This window comes from Malania oleifera, chromosome 3 (genome assembly GCF_029873635.1).
Source record: "Malania oleifera isolate guangnan ecotype guangnan chromosome 3, ASM2987363v1, whole genome shotgun sequence".
Taxonomy (NCBI): Eukaryota; Viridiplantae; Streptophyta; class Magnoliopsida; order Santalales; family Ximeniaceae; genus Malania; species Malania oleifera.
This window is the reverse complement of record NC_080419.1, coordinates 14380139-14398226: the sequence shown is the minus strand read 5'-3', so window position 1 is coordinate 14398226 and position 18088 is coordinate 14380139. Positions and strand designations below refer to the sequence as shown.

Genomic DNA, 18088 nt, shown 5'->3' with positions numbered 1-18088 from the left:
ATTTACCACACGTGCCATACACAAGCTTTTCTATGCGATCCCCTTCCAATTCTGCCGTCCGATCACACCCAAATAATTATCCAACGGCCAGCATCCGACCCGCGAAAAAACAAAACTTCGAGCTTTCAAGTGCCGCCGCGCACCGGCAGCGAAAGTCGGTTTCGGTCGCAGACTCGCAGGCAGAGGGCTGCAGCCGCTGTCGCCGAAAGCGACGGAGGGCTACCTGCACCTGTCGGTTACTCCCACTCTCAATACCCAATCGGCCAATCCTCAATTCTGAATGAAAACAAAACACTACTTCGTAACGCTGGAAGCGAAAGGACACGTGGCCGTTACAAGGCCTCCAGGTGGTAGTATTTATTCACCGCCGTGAAGATTTTCTCTTCATCTCTATCTCATCCTCTGTGTGTGAAATGGAGAGAGATCTTCCAATGAGGTTCTGCAATGGTGACTGTTCCGGTGAGTTCTTGCCGTCGCTCGTTGACCAGACGAGCGATGGTTCGGGTCTCGACGCAATGTTTTCCGGTATTAGTCTTCAGGGTTTGTTGACCCTTAGCACTACTCCTGAGAAGGCTCTCTTGCCTTTTCCTGAATATTCTGCGATCGGAACTTCTCAAATCGGGTTTCCTGCGCCTCTCGGGTTCGCTGCCGATGATTCTCTTTCGTATTTTCAGGCGCAGCAGCTCGAGCAAACCTTGGTTGCGGGAGAAGATCATCAACGGCCAGGTCCAGGAGCCATCGATTGTGATCGCAAAAAGATGAAAATGCCGAAAGAAGAACCGATGAACAAAGACGACGTTGTGGATGAATCGAGACAGCCATTCAACTTCATATTTAATGGCTCGGATTTGATGTCGTCGAAGCTGATAAGCAATTCGAGCAGTTTTCATCATCTGCCGAGTCTTCACTCCCTCGACGAACTCGCGAGCACTGAGAGGGACGACCGAGTTGCCGACAATTTCTGGCTAGCCGAGTCGTCGAACAAGCGCGTCCGAACCTATTCACCATCACAGTCCGATGCGTACACGCTCGACGCGATTGTGCGAGGCTTCAGGCTAACAAACTGTTTAAGCCCGTACAATTCAGGAGACGCTCCGGCGCCGGCTCCGGCTCCTGCTCGGCCGGCTGTGATTCCTCACAGCAGGTTGGCGAGGCAGAGGCGGCAGAGGATCGGCGACAAGACGCGATGCTTGCAGAAGCTGTTGCCGTGGGACAAGAAGATGGACACGGCGACAATGTTCGAAGAGGTCTACAAGTACATCAAGTTCCTGGAGGCGCAGATGCGGGTGCTTCAGTCCATGCCCTGCGAGTGCGATAAATCGAGTTTTGCTCTTCAAAACCCTCGCAACAATGACGCCGTTGCTCATGCGGGTTTCGGAGGACTGGGACGACTTAACCGGCAGCAACTTCTTCAGGTGTTGGTGAACTCGCCGGTGGCTCAGACGACGATGTACTCTCACGGGAGCTGTGTTTTTTCCGTCGAACAGTTGGCTATGCTGAAGGAGATGAGACGGGTTTATGCGCAGCGCGCGTTGTTCGATCCTTCGAAGCTGTGACGAATGATGACATATGAAGGATCTCGAATCTCAATCGCCATGGCGTCTTCATGGTCATCTGTTTTTTCCGTTTTTGGATTAGGTAAGTTGAATATAGTGTACTGTCGCGTGTTACGAACGTTGCCGTTATATGCATAACGTAAGCTGGGTTTTGGCGAGCTCTATCAAATCCCCGTCTTCTGCCATGATCGAGTTCATGAATTTCTGGATTCATGCAAGTTTGTCCAACATTTTTAAAAAAAAAAAAATTTTGTGGGTTTGTTTACGAAACTGAAAACTGCCATCCCCTTCTCCTACGCTGATATTTTCACTTTCTGCCATTACTGTGACACTCTGAGCTCAACTACGATATGGCATTTTCACTTTCTGCCATTTTGTCCCTTAGTGCTGCTGTTTTCTCCGTCTCGCGTGATGGCTTCACTCTGTCTTTGATCATTTGATAATTTATTTTGAATATTTGCCAGCAACCCACGATGAAAATCTTAAGCGGTAACATTGTTAATGACAGATTTCAATTTTCTTTTGTTCTGCAACAAAGAGGGACTAAAGTTTTCTGAACTTCTCGTTTTTGTGATCTTGAAATTCTTTTGTTCTGGTGGCGGCACAATTTTGGATGCACTAAATTGTTGATATAATCTATAAATTCAACTGATTACAAAACAAATTTCAAGCGCATGTTCGATAAAATGCTTAAACAAAATATTAATATGAGGTAAGGCTTCAGCGGCAACTCTGGCCAAGTTATGAATCTTTTTGATTTTTTACTCACTTTTCCTATACATTCATCAACATCTTGGGTATTCTTAATTACGTTTGAATTTGGGAAAAAAAAAAAAGAAATTGTTTCGAGTGTGTCCCTAATTTTGTCACTTCATTTTTGCATATTTTTTAATTTCATTTCATTTAATTCTCAACCATTTCATTTCATTTTGCTTACAAAATGTGATGTTAACCAAGTTGATAATGGGAGAATTCATGAAGAACTTAATGTGATTTTTTTGAATTTTGCATTTGCATATGCTAATTTGGAAATGTTTCTCAAGCTAAAATCAAAAGGTCTACTAAATACGTTTTAGCTAAGAGAAAATGATAAATTGCTTGTCTTCTCCATTTTACTTTTTAAATTAAGGCATTGTTATTATTATTTTGTTTGACAAACTGCTTTAGGGTAGCCCTTGAATTTATATATATATATTTGCCTGGTTAAACTGTAGACATGCTTGCAATTTGGTTGGTTTTTATTAAAACCCTATGACTAAACTGAATTTTTCAGTTTTTAATATTTGTGAACGGAATTGAACTTAATGATGGTTTAAAATCAAACTGAGTTGAACCAAATTACTTGGCTCGGTTTGTGTTGATTAGTTTGACCTTGTAATGTGGCTAATCTATATCAATTTAATTACAAAACTTGTCCAATGAAATTTTGGTTTGAAATATAGCTGGATATTGCTTTTACAAAATGAATTGTTGAATTGATCTTTTAGGGAGGTGCTAAAAAAAATGAAAAATTATATCATTCATGAAAGAAGCCAATGAACAGTGGCTGTGCAGTATTGATTTTATTCATATGAGAGAATACTTTGGGACGGGAGGAATTAGTCTAGGACCGAGTGATGATGGGAGATCGTGGAGGGATGAGGATGGGTGGAGCAGCAGGGGGGTTGGAGGGTGAGGGGGAAACATGAGTTGAAGAGTTGGGGGAAGATGAATTAGGGCTTGAGGTGGGAGCTGGGGCAAGTATAGATGGAGACGAGGCGGAAGATGGGCTGACAGGTTGTAATAACGGGGTTGGGCCGAGAAGAGAGGGAGAAAGAATGGGTAAAGGGGCTGGAGGGGTTGAGGTGGGCTGGGTAGGGATTGTGGGCTGAGAGTGAGCGAGAGGAAAAGATGATTCGTCAAAGGTGACATCACGGGAAATGTAGAGCCTATTATTGGCAAGATTGAGACATTTATAACCCTTGTGAGAGGAGCTGTAGCCAAGAAATAAACAAGGAGTGGACCTAAAATTAAATTTGTTAGGGAGATATGGGCGAAGATTGGGCCAACAGAGACAACCAAAGACCTTCAAAAAATTGTAATTGGGGTCATGATTAAACACCACTGAAAAAGGGGAGCGATGGTTTAGGGTGGGGGTGGGAAGACGATTAATCAAGTAAACAGTGGTCTTGAAGGCATCAGCCCAATAAGTGAAGGAAAGTGACGCTTGGGCCAAGAGAGCAAGCCAAGTGTCAACAATGCGGCAATATTTTCGCTCAACAAGTCCATTTTGTTGATTAGTGCGAGGACAAGAGAGACGATGCTGAATGCCCAATTTTTGACACATAGAGGATACATGTTTAAATTCACCACCACCATCAGTTTGGAGTGTAATTAATTTTGTGTTAAACAGTCGCTCAACAAAGGGTAAGAATTTGGAAAATATTTGAATGACATCAGATTTTTGTTTAATAGGAAATAGCCACGTAAAATGAGAATAGTGATCAACAAAAGAAACATAATATTTGTAACCCAAACGAGATACAAAGGGGGATGGGCCCCAAAGATCAGAACAAACTAATGCAAGGGGCCACTAATAGAAAGTTTGACTGGGGGGGAAAGGGGAGTTGGTGGGACTTTGCAAGGGGACAAATTGGACATAAGAGGGAGCTTTCAGTGGTGCAATACTTCAAGTAGTGGGTGTGTAGAACGCGACAGACGAGAGCTAAGGAGGGATGACCCAATCGGCGATGCCATTGTTGGAGGGAGGTGTGCTGACTGACATGAGTGGAAGGAGAGGATGGCGGAATGGGAGGAAAAACATAGAGTCCGTCACGAGTTGGCCCGGTGAGGAGGATTTGCTTCGTCTGCGAGTCCTTGACAAAAAAATGAGAAGAATGGAATTCAAAAAAGTAGTTATTATCAGTGCAAAATTGAAGAATTGAAATGAGATTCTTGGTGATAGATGGAACATGAAGGAGATTTTTGAGAATAAAGGGAGAAGAAGGAGAAAGAGAGGAGTCACCGAAATTGTGAATTGGAAGTCCCGAGCCATTTCCAACCTTGATGGTGTCAGCACCATGGTAGTGTTCTACAGAGAGGTTCAAATTCGATAAATCATGGGTAATATGGTGAGTGGCAGCAGAGTCAGGATACCATATATTTTCAGAAGGTGAATCTGAGGTAGTGAAATTTGCTGAGAAGTTGCCATGAGGTGAGTCATATTGAAAGGCATGATTGAATCTATTTCGGCAACTGAAGTGCCATATGCCCAAGCTTGTAGCAGATCTGTCATGTTGAGTGAGCGGTGGAGAATTGCCGGGATGAGTGGCTAACAGTATTGCGAGCTCCATGATTATGAGAGAAATGTCTCCCACGGCCACGACCATGTCTACTAGAACGATGAAAGGGGCGACTTCGTGAACCAGCAGCAGAGGTGAAATTTGCAGAGAGTTCTAAAGAATGAGGTGTGATTGTGGAGACATGGGAAATACGATTTTCATGGATGAGAAGTAGTTGATATAATTCATGAGTGGACACGAGATCAGCTCTGGTGGTAATGGAAGTGACGAATTGAAGGATTCATAGGAGGGACCAAGACCATTTAAAATGTATGAGACTAGCTCTTTGTCAGACAATGGATTTCTGGTTGCAGCAATGGAATCAGCAAGACACCGGACTTTGCCAAAAAAATCTGAGATGGATAGGTCCCCGCGAGAAAGATTGGTGAGTTGAAATCTGACCTGAAACTCTCTGGCTTGTGAGTGAGAGGAGAACATGGTAGAGAGAGAGCACCAGAGATCTCGAGAGGTTGAGGAAGAGAGTACATGGCCAAGAATAGAGTCGGAGAGTGAGGAGAACAGAACACTGAGAACCAGCTGATCAGTGCGTCGCCAGGCCAAGTATGCAGGATTGGATCTGGGTGGTTGTCTGGCAGAGTTAGGGAGAAATTCTGATGGAGAGGAGGTTGATCCATTAACATAGGAGAAGAGATCTTGGCCACGAAGATATGCTGTAATCTAAGTTTTCCAGAGAAGGTAGTTTTCTGTGGTGAGTTTGGTTGTGATGATGTGAGAGAGAGAAGAAGCTGAGGGAGATGCAGGGATAGAAGAAGAAGAGGATAGCTCCATGGATCTCGACTGCTCTGATACCATGAAAGAAGCCAATGAACAGTGGCTGTGCAGTGTTGATTTTATTCATATGCAAAGCTCTTTATATACACTTACAGAGGGAATCAAAAAAGAGAATAAAAAATGGTTACAAACAGAAAGTTGCAAAACAAAAAAAAGGAATATTTAGCTGGGTTTGTTATAACTGTTGATAACTCACATTCTTTAGAAATTTTAAAATTAGTAATTTAACATGCCTTCCCTGTTCTGTTTGAATTTTTCAACTTCATAAAATAAAAATAAAAATCAAACCAAAGCATTTGGTTTACTAATTTTATGAATTCAACTTAATCATATTGATAGGTAGAGGAGACTCACTTAATCACTGGTTGTGATTGAACTTAGTGAGGAAATACTTTGAATGTACAAACACTCAATTGATTTCAATCTGAAAATTACAAAGGAATTCAAAAAACAAAGCTTCTTCTCTCTCACTGGTTACTCTCCCTACTCTACACCACACATCTTACACACACATATAACTACATATTTATAGCAATAGATGGGATAGTAGGTGAAGATCAATTTCAGTGGAGGTGGGTGAGGTTGGTGAAGTTGGCTGCTGCAGTTCAATAATTTCAACAAAATTGGGCTGGGTTGGTGGAGGTAGCTGCATCCAAATTTGACTCTCCTGCCTTTCTCAAATTTATATTTTCAACATCCCCCCATAAACCTGACTCTCCTGATTTTATCATTCCGCATATTGTCTTCAATCTTGCAAAAATATCATGCCTAATTGGTTTTGTGAAAATATCAATAATCTGATCGTACATTCTACAAGATATCAACTCCACTTCTTTCTTATGGACATGCTCCCTGATAAAATGATACCGAGTATCAATATGTTTGCTTCTTTCATGCAAAACTAGATTCTTTGCAAGTACAATCGCTAATCAGATGTTAATATAGACTTCTATGGGGTTATCTTGAAGAAATCCTAGATATTTCAGTACATTCCTAATCCATATACCATGACAAACAGCTGAGCTGACAACAACATACTCAGCTTCACATGATGACAACGTTACGATGAGTTGCTTCTTTGATAACCATGTAAATGTTGTATATCCCATGAAGAATGTGAATCCAGTCGTGCTTTTTCTTTCATCAAGGTCCCTTCCTCAATCGCTATCTGATAGCCAATAATTTTACAATCACCTCTTGATAAATAGAACATATCATTAGTGATGGTACCCTTGACATAGTGGAGTATCCTCTTCGCTGCATTCAGATAGGACTGGTCAAGAGTGTCCATGTACCTACTGATAAGTCTAACTCCATAAAGTATGTTTGGTTTAGTACACGTCAAATACCTCAAACTTCCAACCAGACTCTTGAAATATGTGAGGTCAATATCTCCTCACTCATTCTTTCTCAACTCCAATCCCGTTTCAACTAGAGTTGTCACAGGGTTGTAGTTGTCCATCCCAAACTTCTTCAGTATTTCTTTTGCATAGTGGCTCCAAGAGATGAAGATTCCCTTCTCGCTTTGCATGACTTCTATGCCAAGGAAATGAGCCATCTGGCCAATATCCGTTATTTTGAATTCTTTGACCATGCTCCTCTTAAAAGCGGCAAACATCTCTGGATTGTTACTAGCAAAGATTAGATCATCAACATATAGGCAGACAATCAGAATGTTTCCGTCTGTCTCCATCTTTATGTATAGCACATGCTCGTAAGGACATTTCTTAAATCCATTCCTCTGGAAATAGTCATCAATCCTCATGTTCCACACACGAGGTGCTTGCTTCAAGCCATAGAGTGCTTTCTTTAATTTGTATACTCTATCTTGTTAATTTTCCTTTCTTCATATATCCAGGTGGCTGATCGATATAGATATTTTCTATTAGAAAATCATCTAGAAATGCTGATTTCACGTCTAGCTAGTAAATATTCCATCCATTTTGTGCAGAGGGTGAAATTAATAATATGATAGTATCAAGCCTAGAAATCGAGGCAAAGATTTCTCCATAATCAATCCCTTTTTTCTACCTATAGCCCTTGGTGACAAGTCTTACTTTGTATCTCTGAACTTCTCCTTAATTAAGCGTTCTTCATGATCTTGTAGACCCATTTCACACTTAGCTCCCAAGTCTTATTCTTCTTGATAGATTGAATCTCCTCTTTCATCGCTTAATTTTGTCTATTTGTTATCTTCATTAGCCTCCTCAAAGCTAATCGAGTTGCTAGTTAACAACAGACAGTATGGAGTAACATACTCTTCCATAAATTTTGTATTTTCATACAGATAAACTAGGTTACGGACTCCTCTAGGCCTTATGTTAGAGATTTCATACTCAATTGGTGATGGAGCTCCATTCCTTTGTGGTGGATGGAAACCGTGTGGAGGTGTCTGCATCTCGGGAACTTGTGACTCGATAGCCACTTCTCTTGTCTGTGTGGATTCTTCTCCTTCAAGTGTCAATTCTGCATCTTCTAAAGATTCAGCCTAGTCCCATTTTCAGGATTCATTTTCTTCAAGAATGACATCCCGGTTGAAAAAAACTTTCTTGTTGATGGGATTGTAGAGTTGATATCCCATGATGTTGTCGCCTTATCAATCCAGCAAAGATACACTTCTCTCATTTGTCTTCCAACTTTGTCCTTCTTGCCTTTAGGATCTTGACGTAGGCTATGAAGTCAAACACTCTGAGATGACTCAAATTGGGCTTGTAAGTACTCTAAGCTTCATGTGGTGTCTTTGTATCAATACTCTTCGTAGGACACCTGTTGAGCAAATAGATTGTATATAACACTACTTTTGCCTAAAAACATTTGAGCACATATTTATCCTTTAACATGCTCCTGGCCATATTAAGGATCATGCGGTTATTTCTCTCAGCTACACCATTCAATTGGGGAGTGTAGGTCGGTGTGAACTATTTTTGAATCCCTTGTCGCCTAAGGAATTCTTGGAAAGCTTCATCCTTGTACTCTCCTCATTGGTTTGATCGGAGTGACTTGATGATATAGCCACTCTACTTCTCCACGAGAGTTTTGAACTCTTGAATTTTTTGAACACTTCTGACTTCCTTTTTAGGAAGTAGTCCCAAGTCTTCCAACTATAATCGTCATTGAAGGTAAGGAAGTATCGGTTTTGTCCATTTGAAAATGGTTTCAATGGACCACACACGTCTGTGTGTACTAGCTAGAGCGACATGGTAGATCTTCAGTCGGCTTGCTTTCCAAAGCTATTTTTGTGTTGCTTGCTCAGAACACAACTTTCACATAACATATTCGGATGTTGGATGTTGGATGTTGGGTAAGTTGTTCACCATCTTCTTGCTTCCCAACTACTTCATGTAACGTCCCTGAATTTCTTAACATAAAATATCACATACTAAATAAAATGGTCAACTCGAACCCGTGGGTAGCGGGGACACCTGTCATACACAGCGGAAAACCTAGCAGCAGTACACATAAAATCTCAAACATCCCGTCATAAAATATAATACCAGAGCATTCTATACATCCTCACATACATCAAAATATCTCTAGGGTCAAACACAAAATAATTCTAACCCTAGTACAAAATCTTACCCTCCTCACGGGGTAATCTCACTAATCTCAACGGCGGCCTTGACCCGTCGGTCTCTCAGGGACTCCTGAAAAATGTAATAATATTGGGGGTGAGACACTTCTCAGTAAGGGAAAATAAACTAAATACAGCTGTGTGGCAACATGAATATTTAATGCATTTATACGTATATAGTACATTTCATAACTCCATAAACATCATCATATCGTACTGGGTAAACATATATTTTCACATTTGTTAATAATTCATATCATACATAAAATCATTTGTTATAACTGTAGTACTGAAAATAAACACAGGATGAATAGCTAGCTAGTGTCATGTATTACCCCCCATGACGGGTTGTGCAGCCCGAAGGCGGGACCCGACAATGGCTGGCCGACCACTGCCGAATCAAATATGTCTGTAAGTACGATGAGCCCGCCACACCCTGGTCCGGACTGCCAGGTGGACGTCCACACTCTACTGAAAGCCACATCGACTATCCATCTCCCATCCCCTCGTGGGACGGTAGCACTAATAAGGCCTCGTGCCAAAATGAACCCATAGCTACGGTACCGAGCTCCTGGTCTGAACTAAACTAACATCCTGGTTGTGAAAACATATAATACATGATCATACGTAACATCATTACGGCCTCGTGCCGAAAACATAGATACGGCCTCGTGCCGAAAATATAAATACGTGGCCTCGCGCTAATAACATAAATACGGCCTCGTACAGATAGCATAAATACGGCCTCGTGCCGATAACATAAATATATGGCTTCGCGCCAAAAACATAAATACGGCCTCGTGCCGATAACATAAATATATGGCCTCGTGCCAAAATTGTTTCAGGTATATATATACTGAAAATACCTCATTTATCACACAATCGTCAAAACCATCACAACATAACTCATATTTTCATAAATGTCTGAAATCATGCTTGGTTCGTAAAATCTTTCACATCATAATACATTTCACATAAAATAATATTCATGCCACACATATGCTGTTAAAAGTCATACTTCATATTCTAAAAACGTGAATTATTTACATCTCATACATACATATACATTTTAATCATCATAGCAGTATTTTCCCAATCGTACATTTCATGCGTAATACACAATATAACATGTGCTTTTCTGAAAATAAATTTACTCATAATTGATAATAATTTGTATGAAAAATTACTGCTTTAGTTTATTCCCTTACCTGACTATTGAGAAATTCCTTAGAACCCAAAATTTCACGCCCTTGGCGCCCGAAATTTAATTCCTGCAATTTACATTTTTCCCCAGATTAATTAATCTATTTCTCCAAAATAATACTCATCTAGCCTTCCTTAGGCTCCATATACCTCAAATTAATATTTAAACTATTATTTAATATCCCTACTTAATTTTTCAAATTTTGCCTGCGGGTCCCAAAATTACACCTGCGGCGCTCACCCGAGCCCTAAATTTCAAAAATCCTATTTCAGTCGCAGATGCTTAATATTTTAGCATTTCTAAATTAATGCTAATTAATTAAAAATAAGCCCCTTAATAATGGCCGCACCCCAAATTTGGAGTTTTGGCCCGACACCTCCACGAGAATTCCATCCCACTAGACTTGTAGAGAATCATCCCTAGATTCTCGTGGTGGTGTCCGTTCGTCAATTGGGCTTATATTTTGCAAGAAATTAAAGAAAAAGGGGGAAATGGCTTACCCCAGGGAATATGCCTACGCCGCTCCTACCACCGATCCGCTTCGGTAGAAATGACGGCAGCAGCGAATGGAGTCCAGTGGTATCTTCGGATTTTCGATCGGGCGAAAATCCGTCACGAAATCGAGGAGAGAGGGAGAGAGAACGTGAGGAGAGAGAGAAGACCTGCGCTGTTGCAGGAAAAAGGAAATAAAAGAAGAAGAAAAGAAAGAAGAAGAAGAAGAAGAAGAAGAAGAAAAAGAAATCCTGAAGCTGGAAGCTTCAGGATGTAATAATGTTAATAATAATAATAATAATAATAATAATAATAATAATAAATATATATTTAATTAATATTAACAATAATATATTTTATTAAAAAAATAAAAAATAAAAATAAATTTTAATTAATTTTTTTTCTTTTTCTTTTTCTTTTAAATTCAATTAATTAATTAATTATTTTTTTTCTTTTTTTTTAAATTCGTTTAATAATTAATTAATTAATAATTATTATTATTTTTAATTATTTATTTTTATTTTTATTTTTATTTATTTTTTTTGAAATCAATCCACTAATATTTTATATCTCTTTTTGGGGTTTTTACACTTCAAGCTTTCAATGTTGAGGTGTCCAAACCTTAGATGCCACAACCAATCTTTGTTGTTGATGATAGCTGTTAGCTTTGGTGCAACCCCAAGAGGGGAGTGAATTGGGTATTTTAAAAAAATTATTGCTTAGGTTAACCAGTTTTATCAATAGTGTGATACAGCCTAGGGTCAGTTTACACAATCAACAGATAAACATACACGTGCAGTAAAAGTAAGGTGTGAAATGTAAACAGTACACGCAATATGTTATCGAGGTTTGGCCAAATTGCCTACGTCCCCGCATTGGCCACACCAGCACAAGGATTATCACTATAATGCTCACTTAAATAGGTAGAGTGGCACCTATACAAATCGGGTTAATTCAAAGGGCTGACCTCAACCAACACGCCTTAATAGGAAGGCGCACCTAGCTTTCCTAGCCGAGTCTAAGCCAATCTAGGACTATTTCACAGGGCTAATTTTCTTCTTCAATCCCGCGCCTAGAATACAACCAATGTGGATAAAATGTGTACACAGAAATTTGCTTCTAGACAAGCAGATTTGTGCACCAATATAGCTCAAACAATATTGCAAGTACAAATGATGTGTAAATATGCTTAGTGCTCTAATATGTGCTAAACACTCAATCACGAATAGATTTTCAGTCCAAATCTAAGGTGTATATCCAAGCAAGATTTGAAACAAACTATGTGAATAACTCAAAAATAGATCAAAGTTTCAAATATGCTAAGCAAGTTCAATCAAACAAACTCAATAAAATATTCTAATATACAAAGTATAATGGAGTTGTTTGAAACACTAGCTTTTTGAAAATGATTTTTGCACACCAAAATCTAGGTTTAGGTATCTTGCAATAACAATGCAAGAACCACAACCCTCAAAGTCTTCCCACACAAAATTTATCAAATGAAGTCGGTAGAAGAACTTTAATGCTAAACTCTCAGATAAAATCAATCAAACAATAATACAAGTGAGAGTTCTAACTGGAGAGATTAAGCACAATAGCCTTAGATATACTCATAATGCTTAAAAAGACCAAGAGTGTGGAGTATGTGAGTGTTTGGAAGTAGTATTGACTATAAAATGATTTTTGGATTTGAGAGAATTTTGGCCTTAATGATCTTTCTAATCTCTTGCTAATTATTCCAAATGAAGGGGTATATATAGACTTCCCCAAAAATATGACCATTAAGGATACAAATGGAATAATTATAAAAGTTTTAATATTATTTAAATAAATTAACCCCGTTTAAAAAATATTAACTGCGGTAAATATGAGGGGCAACCCATGAGCACCGGTCGACCGAGGTAAGTTTGGTTGACCGAAGTTCTTGAGGATCGGTCGACGGGGAATAAAATGAACTGTGAGCTTGGTCGACCGAACTTGTAAGACCAAGGGCGATTTTCCCTTTTTTCGAGGTTCGGTCGACCGGGAAGATTTTGAACTACCTCGGTTGATCGACCAAACCATTGGGTTCCCGCATGTGGGAACTCGGTCAACCAGAGCATTGTAAGGTAATTTGGGTTTGGTCTACCAGGTGGTCAAAATATTGACTCCTACAAAGTTCGGTCGACTGGGTCAAAATGAACTATAAGAGTTCGGTTGATCAGGCTATGGTCAACTTGTTGACCCAGCACAGGTTCGGTCGACCAAGCATTTTTGTATAGGAAAGTTCGGTCGACCTAAAGTGCACAATTAGTGTATTTCGGTCTTATTTTAAGCATTCAATCACCCATTTCAAATGATCATCCATATGTATGCATGAGTGAGTGTCTTAGGGTCATTTTTAGGTCCTTTTTAGGACACCGAAAAAATCCGGTGTCGATCGATCGAAGGGTGATCCCTAAGGTCTTTTTATAGTCTGTGTAGGTACCTAAAGTCCAACTATGGTCGATTTGAGCATACCTACATATCATACATGATGCAAAATATTATAGGCCATAAGGTTGCACAATCCATAATTAAATTTACATCCCAAAATGAAGAAATGATATAATGAATACAAATACAACACACAAATTTTCATTCTTCGGCACGAACACTGCACGCCATCATGATTTGTCTTTCAGTACGAATACACGTGCATAGTGAACCTGCATGCAATCCTTAGTGCAACCATCAATACCAAGAGTATTTGTCATAATCAAAGTTGGATGTGACCAGTTAGGTCAACAATAGCGCTTAGACATCTTGACTGTAATGCCTTGGACCCGCCACGTGGGGCCCGAAGTGATATGTGACCATCCACACGTCTTTCATACCATTCAAGCAGCAAAAATAATTAAATAACCTCAAACAAAATACCAGAGTTCTATAATTACATATGCAAACCCATAAAATTCAATCTCATTCTTCATATTACATAACTAGAATAAAAATATATTAAACCATAAAACTAAACACATATTCGTTCTAATATCTACTCACAAAAACTAACCTCGCCCTAGAGCTATTTAAGTTCAATCACCTGGAAGATCTGAAAAGATTAAATAATCGTCGGGGTGAGACACCTCTCATTAAGGAAGAAATAAGTTACAACAGTATGTGACTGAAGTGTTTAATATATAATTACAAAATATACATACAATTGTAATCCACTATCAATAGCAGCTAAGAAAATGTATTCTTAATCACATCATTGTCAACTTCTCTGTCACTCAATCACATACACACATATATAATTATTTTTACTGATAATACCCGAGAATAGGGAAGTATACCCACCCATACAAGTAGATTCTCTTAGTTCTAGAGCTAACACCAGGGCATTCACCTTTCTCAGTAAGCCCTCGGGTTATGTATCCAGGTAAAGTCTCTGAGAATAGGGAAGGTCACCCGCCCATACAAGTGGCTTCCCTCTACTATGGTATCCAAAAGTAATTACCAGAGTACTCGCCTTCCTCAGCAAGCCCTCAGGTGGAGAATACAACTTTACCATAAATACTTATGTAATTAAAGTTACACATATCCAATGTCGTCATATTACAGAGTTCCACACATATATGCATACCACAACCAATCTACACAGGATAATTTGTATAGTTTTCATTCACACCCACACAGGGCTCATATCCATATAGAATGCAACGTCCACACAGGACTGGTCCACACAAGACTATCATACATACAATATACATGTCCATATAGGACTGGTCCACACAGGACTATTATACATACAACATACATGTCCAAACAAGACTGGTCCACACAGGACTATCAACCATATAGGTTACACGGTCCACACAGGACTAATCATCACACAGATTACAACACAAACCACCCTGTTCATGGTAAAGAGGTAAAACAAAATCCTCATACCACTGCCAATGTGTAACCCCCCCCCCCAATATAAACGCCCATATAACGATCTCCTTATACCACTGCCAATGTTATATGATGGTTATATCAGGTACGATATAACGACCTACTCATCCCATTACCAATGTTATATCACAATTTACATGAACCACAACAAAAATCAATAGCAAATCCAACCACTCAAACACATCTACACATCTACCACAATATACACAATCAACAGTATCCACAACTAACTAGTATTTTCAACCAAGCAAAATTTGCAGCCCAAACATTATTCGCAATCACACAATAAAACATAATTACATAGTATCTGCAACCATTTGATTGTCAAAGTTGTTTTCATGCCACACGGTTTTTTCCAATATAACATATAATCAAAAATAATATTTTCAATGCCTGCATTGTTCAGAATAATTTACTTAAATATATAGAAATTTTATACCCAAATTTAGTCGGTTTAAAATTAATAAAAATGCTATTATAAAGTATTTTCCCTTACCTACTCCTCGGGATTTTGCCTAAAATCGAACAAACACGAGACCCTGTATTCCAAAAATCCCAACTTACTCAAATCTAAAAAAAAAACACTTATTTAATGCTTCCTAGGTTCCATATATTTCAAAATAATAATAAAACCCTAAAATATCTCACTTACCTTGATTTTGGGATGTTTTCCAGACTTCTCAAATCAAAATTCTGTTTCACCTATGTTATAGAGAATCTTCCCAGGAGTCTCGTGGTAGCTTCCAATCATCGAATCAGACTAAATCTGGGTCGAATTCGAAGAGAGAAGGTAGAGGGGCCATTTTTAGAGAGAGAAACAGAAGAAAAAAAAAAGAAATCCTTCGCTAAAATTCTAATTTTTGCCTATTTATAGGCAACTTGCCACGTGGCCTTATCGACGAGACATCTGGACTCATCAACGAGTCCAAGAACACAGTTTGTGGATGAGACCGGGAGCTCGTCAATGAAATTCAGAAATATGAGAACCTTTCTCGGTAAACCCTCATCGACGATACATCTGGACTCAGTGATGAGGCTTAAAAGATTGCTCGTCAATGTGAAAATGAATTTCGCCGACGAGCGCATGCTTATTACCCTTTAAAATTTCTTTTCCCTTTCTTTTATTTCCCCTTTCCTTTTATTATCTTTCTTATTATTTTAAATAGTTAAAATTTTTCGGGTCATTACATTCTCCCCTTCTTAAAAGAATTTCGTCCTCGAAATTCGTTAATCACCCATTTTCACAACTAAAAAGTTAACTAGCCACATTCATACATTTCAGTCAATTCAAACATATGCAACACCGAATCATGCATAGTAAAATAAAATTAATTCTCATGCTAATGCAGACATATTACCTGTGCCTTTAGCGTTGTCTTCCTCAGGTGTACCCAACATATAAACACGTGTCGGGGCATCGCCGCCGCGAGGCACTAGATTGTTCCTTTGATTCTGGTTTGGAGCTGGTGCGTTGTTCGGCGGTTCTCAACATTCCTAAGCTATATGTGTAACGACCTGCTTTATAAACCATTTTTTTATTTCCTATATCATGATCCACCTGGACCCATGGTACCAGTGGAACACCTGAAATACAATATGGAAGCTTATGCAGTAAGAAACATAAATTCATATACATACCAAACTATCCATCAACGCAATACTAGAGTTTACTACAACCGTCATATAGTTATACACATCTCAAAATAACTCAAAAGAGTCCTAGGGTCATCTTCCAAAATCCATCCGATCCTAGCAAAAGACTTACCCTTCTGGTAAGGTAGGACTATCGAACTCTAGCGCTGCGGAGTTTTATCTGCTCTTCTATCTGGGGCTCTTGAAATGTTTATATAATTTGGAGTGAGACACCTCTCAATAAGGGAAAATAAACTAATATCAGTGTGTGGCAACATGAGTACTTTCGTGTTATACATATTACATAAACATACTTGGTACAATTATCTATGTCATATCTGGGAAAAACATGTATATAATCATATCATGGTGGAACATAATGAATTTTCCATAAACATACTTCATCTCATATAATAATAATAGAAAACATCTTGGAAGGTTAGCTGGCTGGTATCATGTCTTACCCTCACATGACTGGGTTGTGAGGCTCAAAGGCGAGATCCGACAATGGCTGGCCGACCACTATCGAATCAAAAGGAAAAGTATGTAAGTACGATAGGTCTGCCTTTACTGGTCCGTACACCAGGGGTGCCAACACTACAATAAACCACATCGACTGCCATTCTCCCGCTGCCCCGTACGACTAGCGGTAACACTAACATATCATGATCGTGATCATATAGCTATAGTATCGTGCTCGTGTAAACCTAAACCAAGCCAACCAGATTCTGATAACATATAACATATTTTCAAATTGTGATACATGGATATTTCATAATAATAATTTTCAAGTCAATCTCATCATATCATTAAAAATCTTCAGCCCGTATGCCAACATTTCGTATTTTATCATTCACAACCCATACACCTTATTACATATCAGATAAAATTCTCAGTCTGTACGCCGACATATCATATAAGAAAACCCTTGGCTCGTATGCCGGTATATCACAATATAAACTTTGTATCATTTAAACATTTCCCAGAAACAGTAAATCATAATAAATTTTATTCATGCCCATAAAAATGGGTATTACTCATATTTAAATCATATTATTATTTACAGCAAAATTTTTCCAAACATAATGCTAATATATATTTATTTTCCTAAAATTAAAATTTTATAAGATTATACATATATTTTCATGAAAACAACTAGTTTAGTTTATCCCCTTACCTGATTCCTGAAAAGCCCCTAAAATATACCAGTCCCGCACCCGCAGGGTTCCCCGTTCAACACCTTGAAATCAACATCCTTCAGAACAAAACTTCAGTATTTCTCTGTGTTCTACATTTCTTATAACTATGGTAAAGCCAAATATTGAATAAAATGTCTTACCTTGAATTTGGGATGAAATCCAAGGCAGCCCCACCAATGATTAATTCCAGTAAACTTGAAGAGAACTTCCTTAAGAGTGTTATGGTAGCCTCGGATCGTCGAATCGATAAGAATCCGGCCCGAAAACTTAGAGAGAAGGTGGGAGAGATGAAAGGAGAGAAAGAGAGAGAGAGAGGGGATTTTGTGCATGACTTTTCAGATGAAAATAAAGTTTAGGCTATTTATACACGGCCTTCATCAACGAGCCACGTCACTTCGTCGATG

At 39.0% G+C, this 18088-nt stretch overlaps 1 protein-coding gene across 1 annotated transcript; it reads left to right on the top strand.

Moving 5' to 3' along the window:
• Nucleotides 1-390: 390 nt before the first annotated feature.
• Nucleotides 391-2112, top strand: LOC131150197 (uncharacterized). Its single transcript, XM_058100788.1, has one exon. It carries the CDS (start codon nucleotides 414-416, stop codon nucleotides 1554-1556), a length of 1143 nt encoding a protein of 380 aa, XP_057956771.1. The 5' UTR covers nucleotides 391-413; the 3' UTR covers nucleotides 1557-2112.
• The last annotated feature ends 15976 nt before the right edge of the window (nucleotides 2113-18088 follow it).

What these genes read in the sequence shown, in the direction of transcription:
- LOC131150197 (XM_058100788.1), top strand. Translation starts at nt 414, where the DNA reads ATGGAGAGAGATCTTCCAATGAGGTTCTGCAATGGTGACTGTTCCGGT.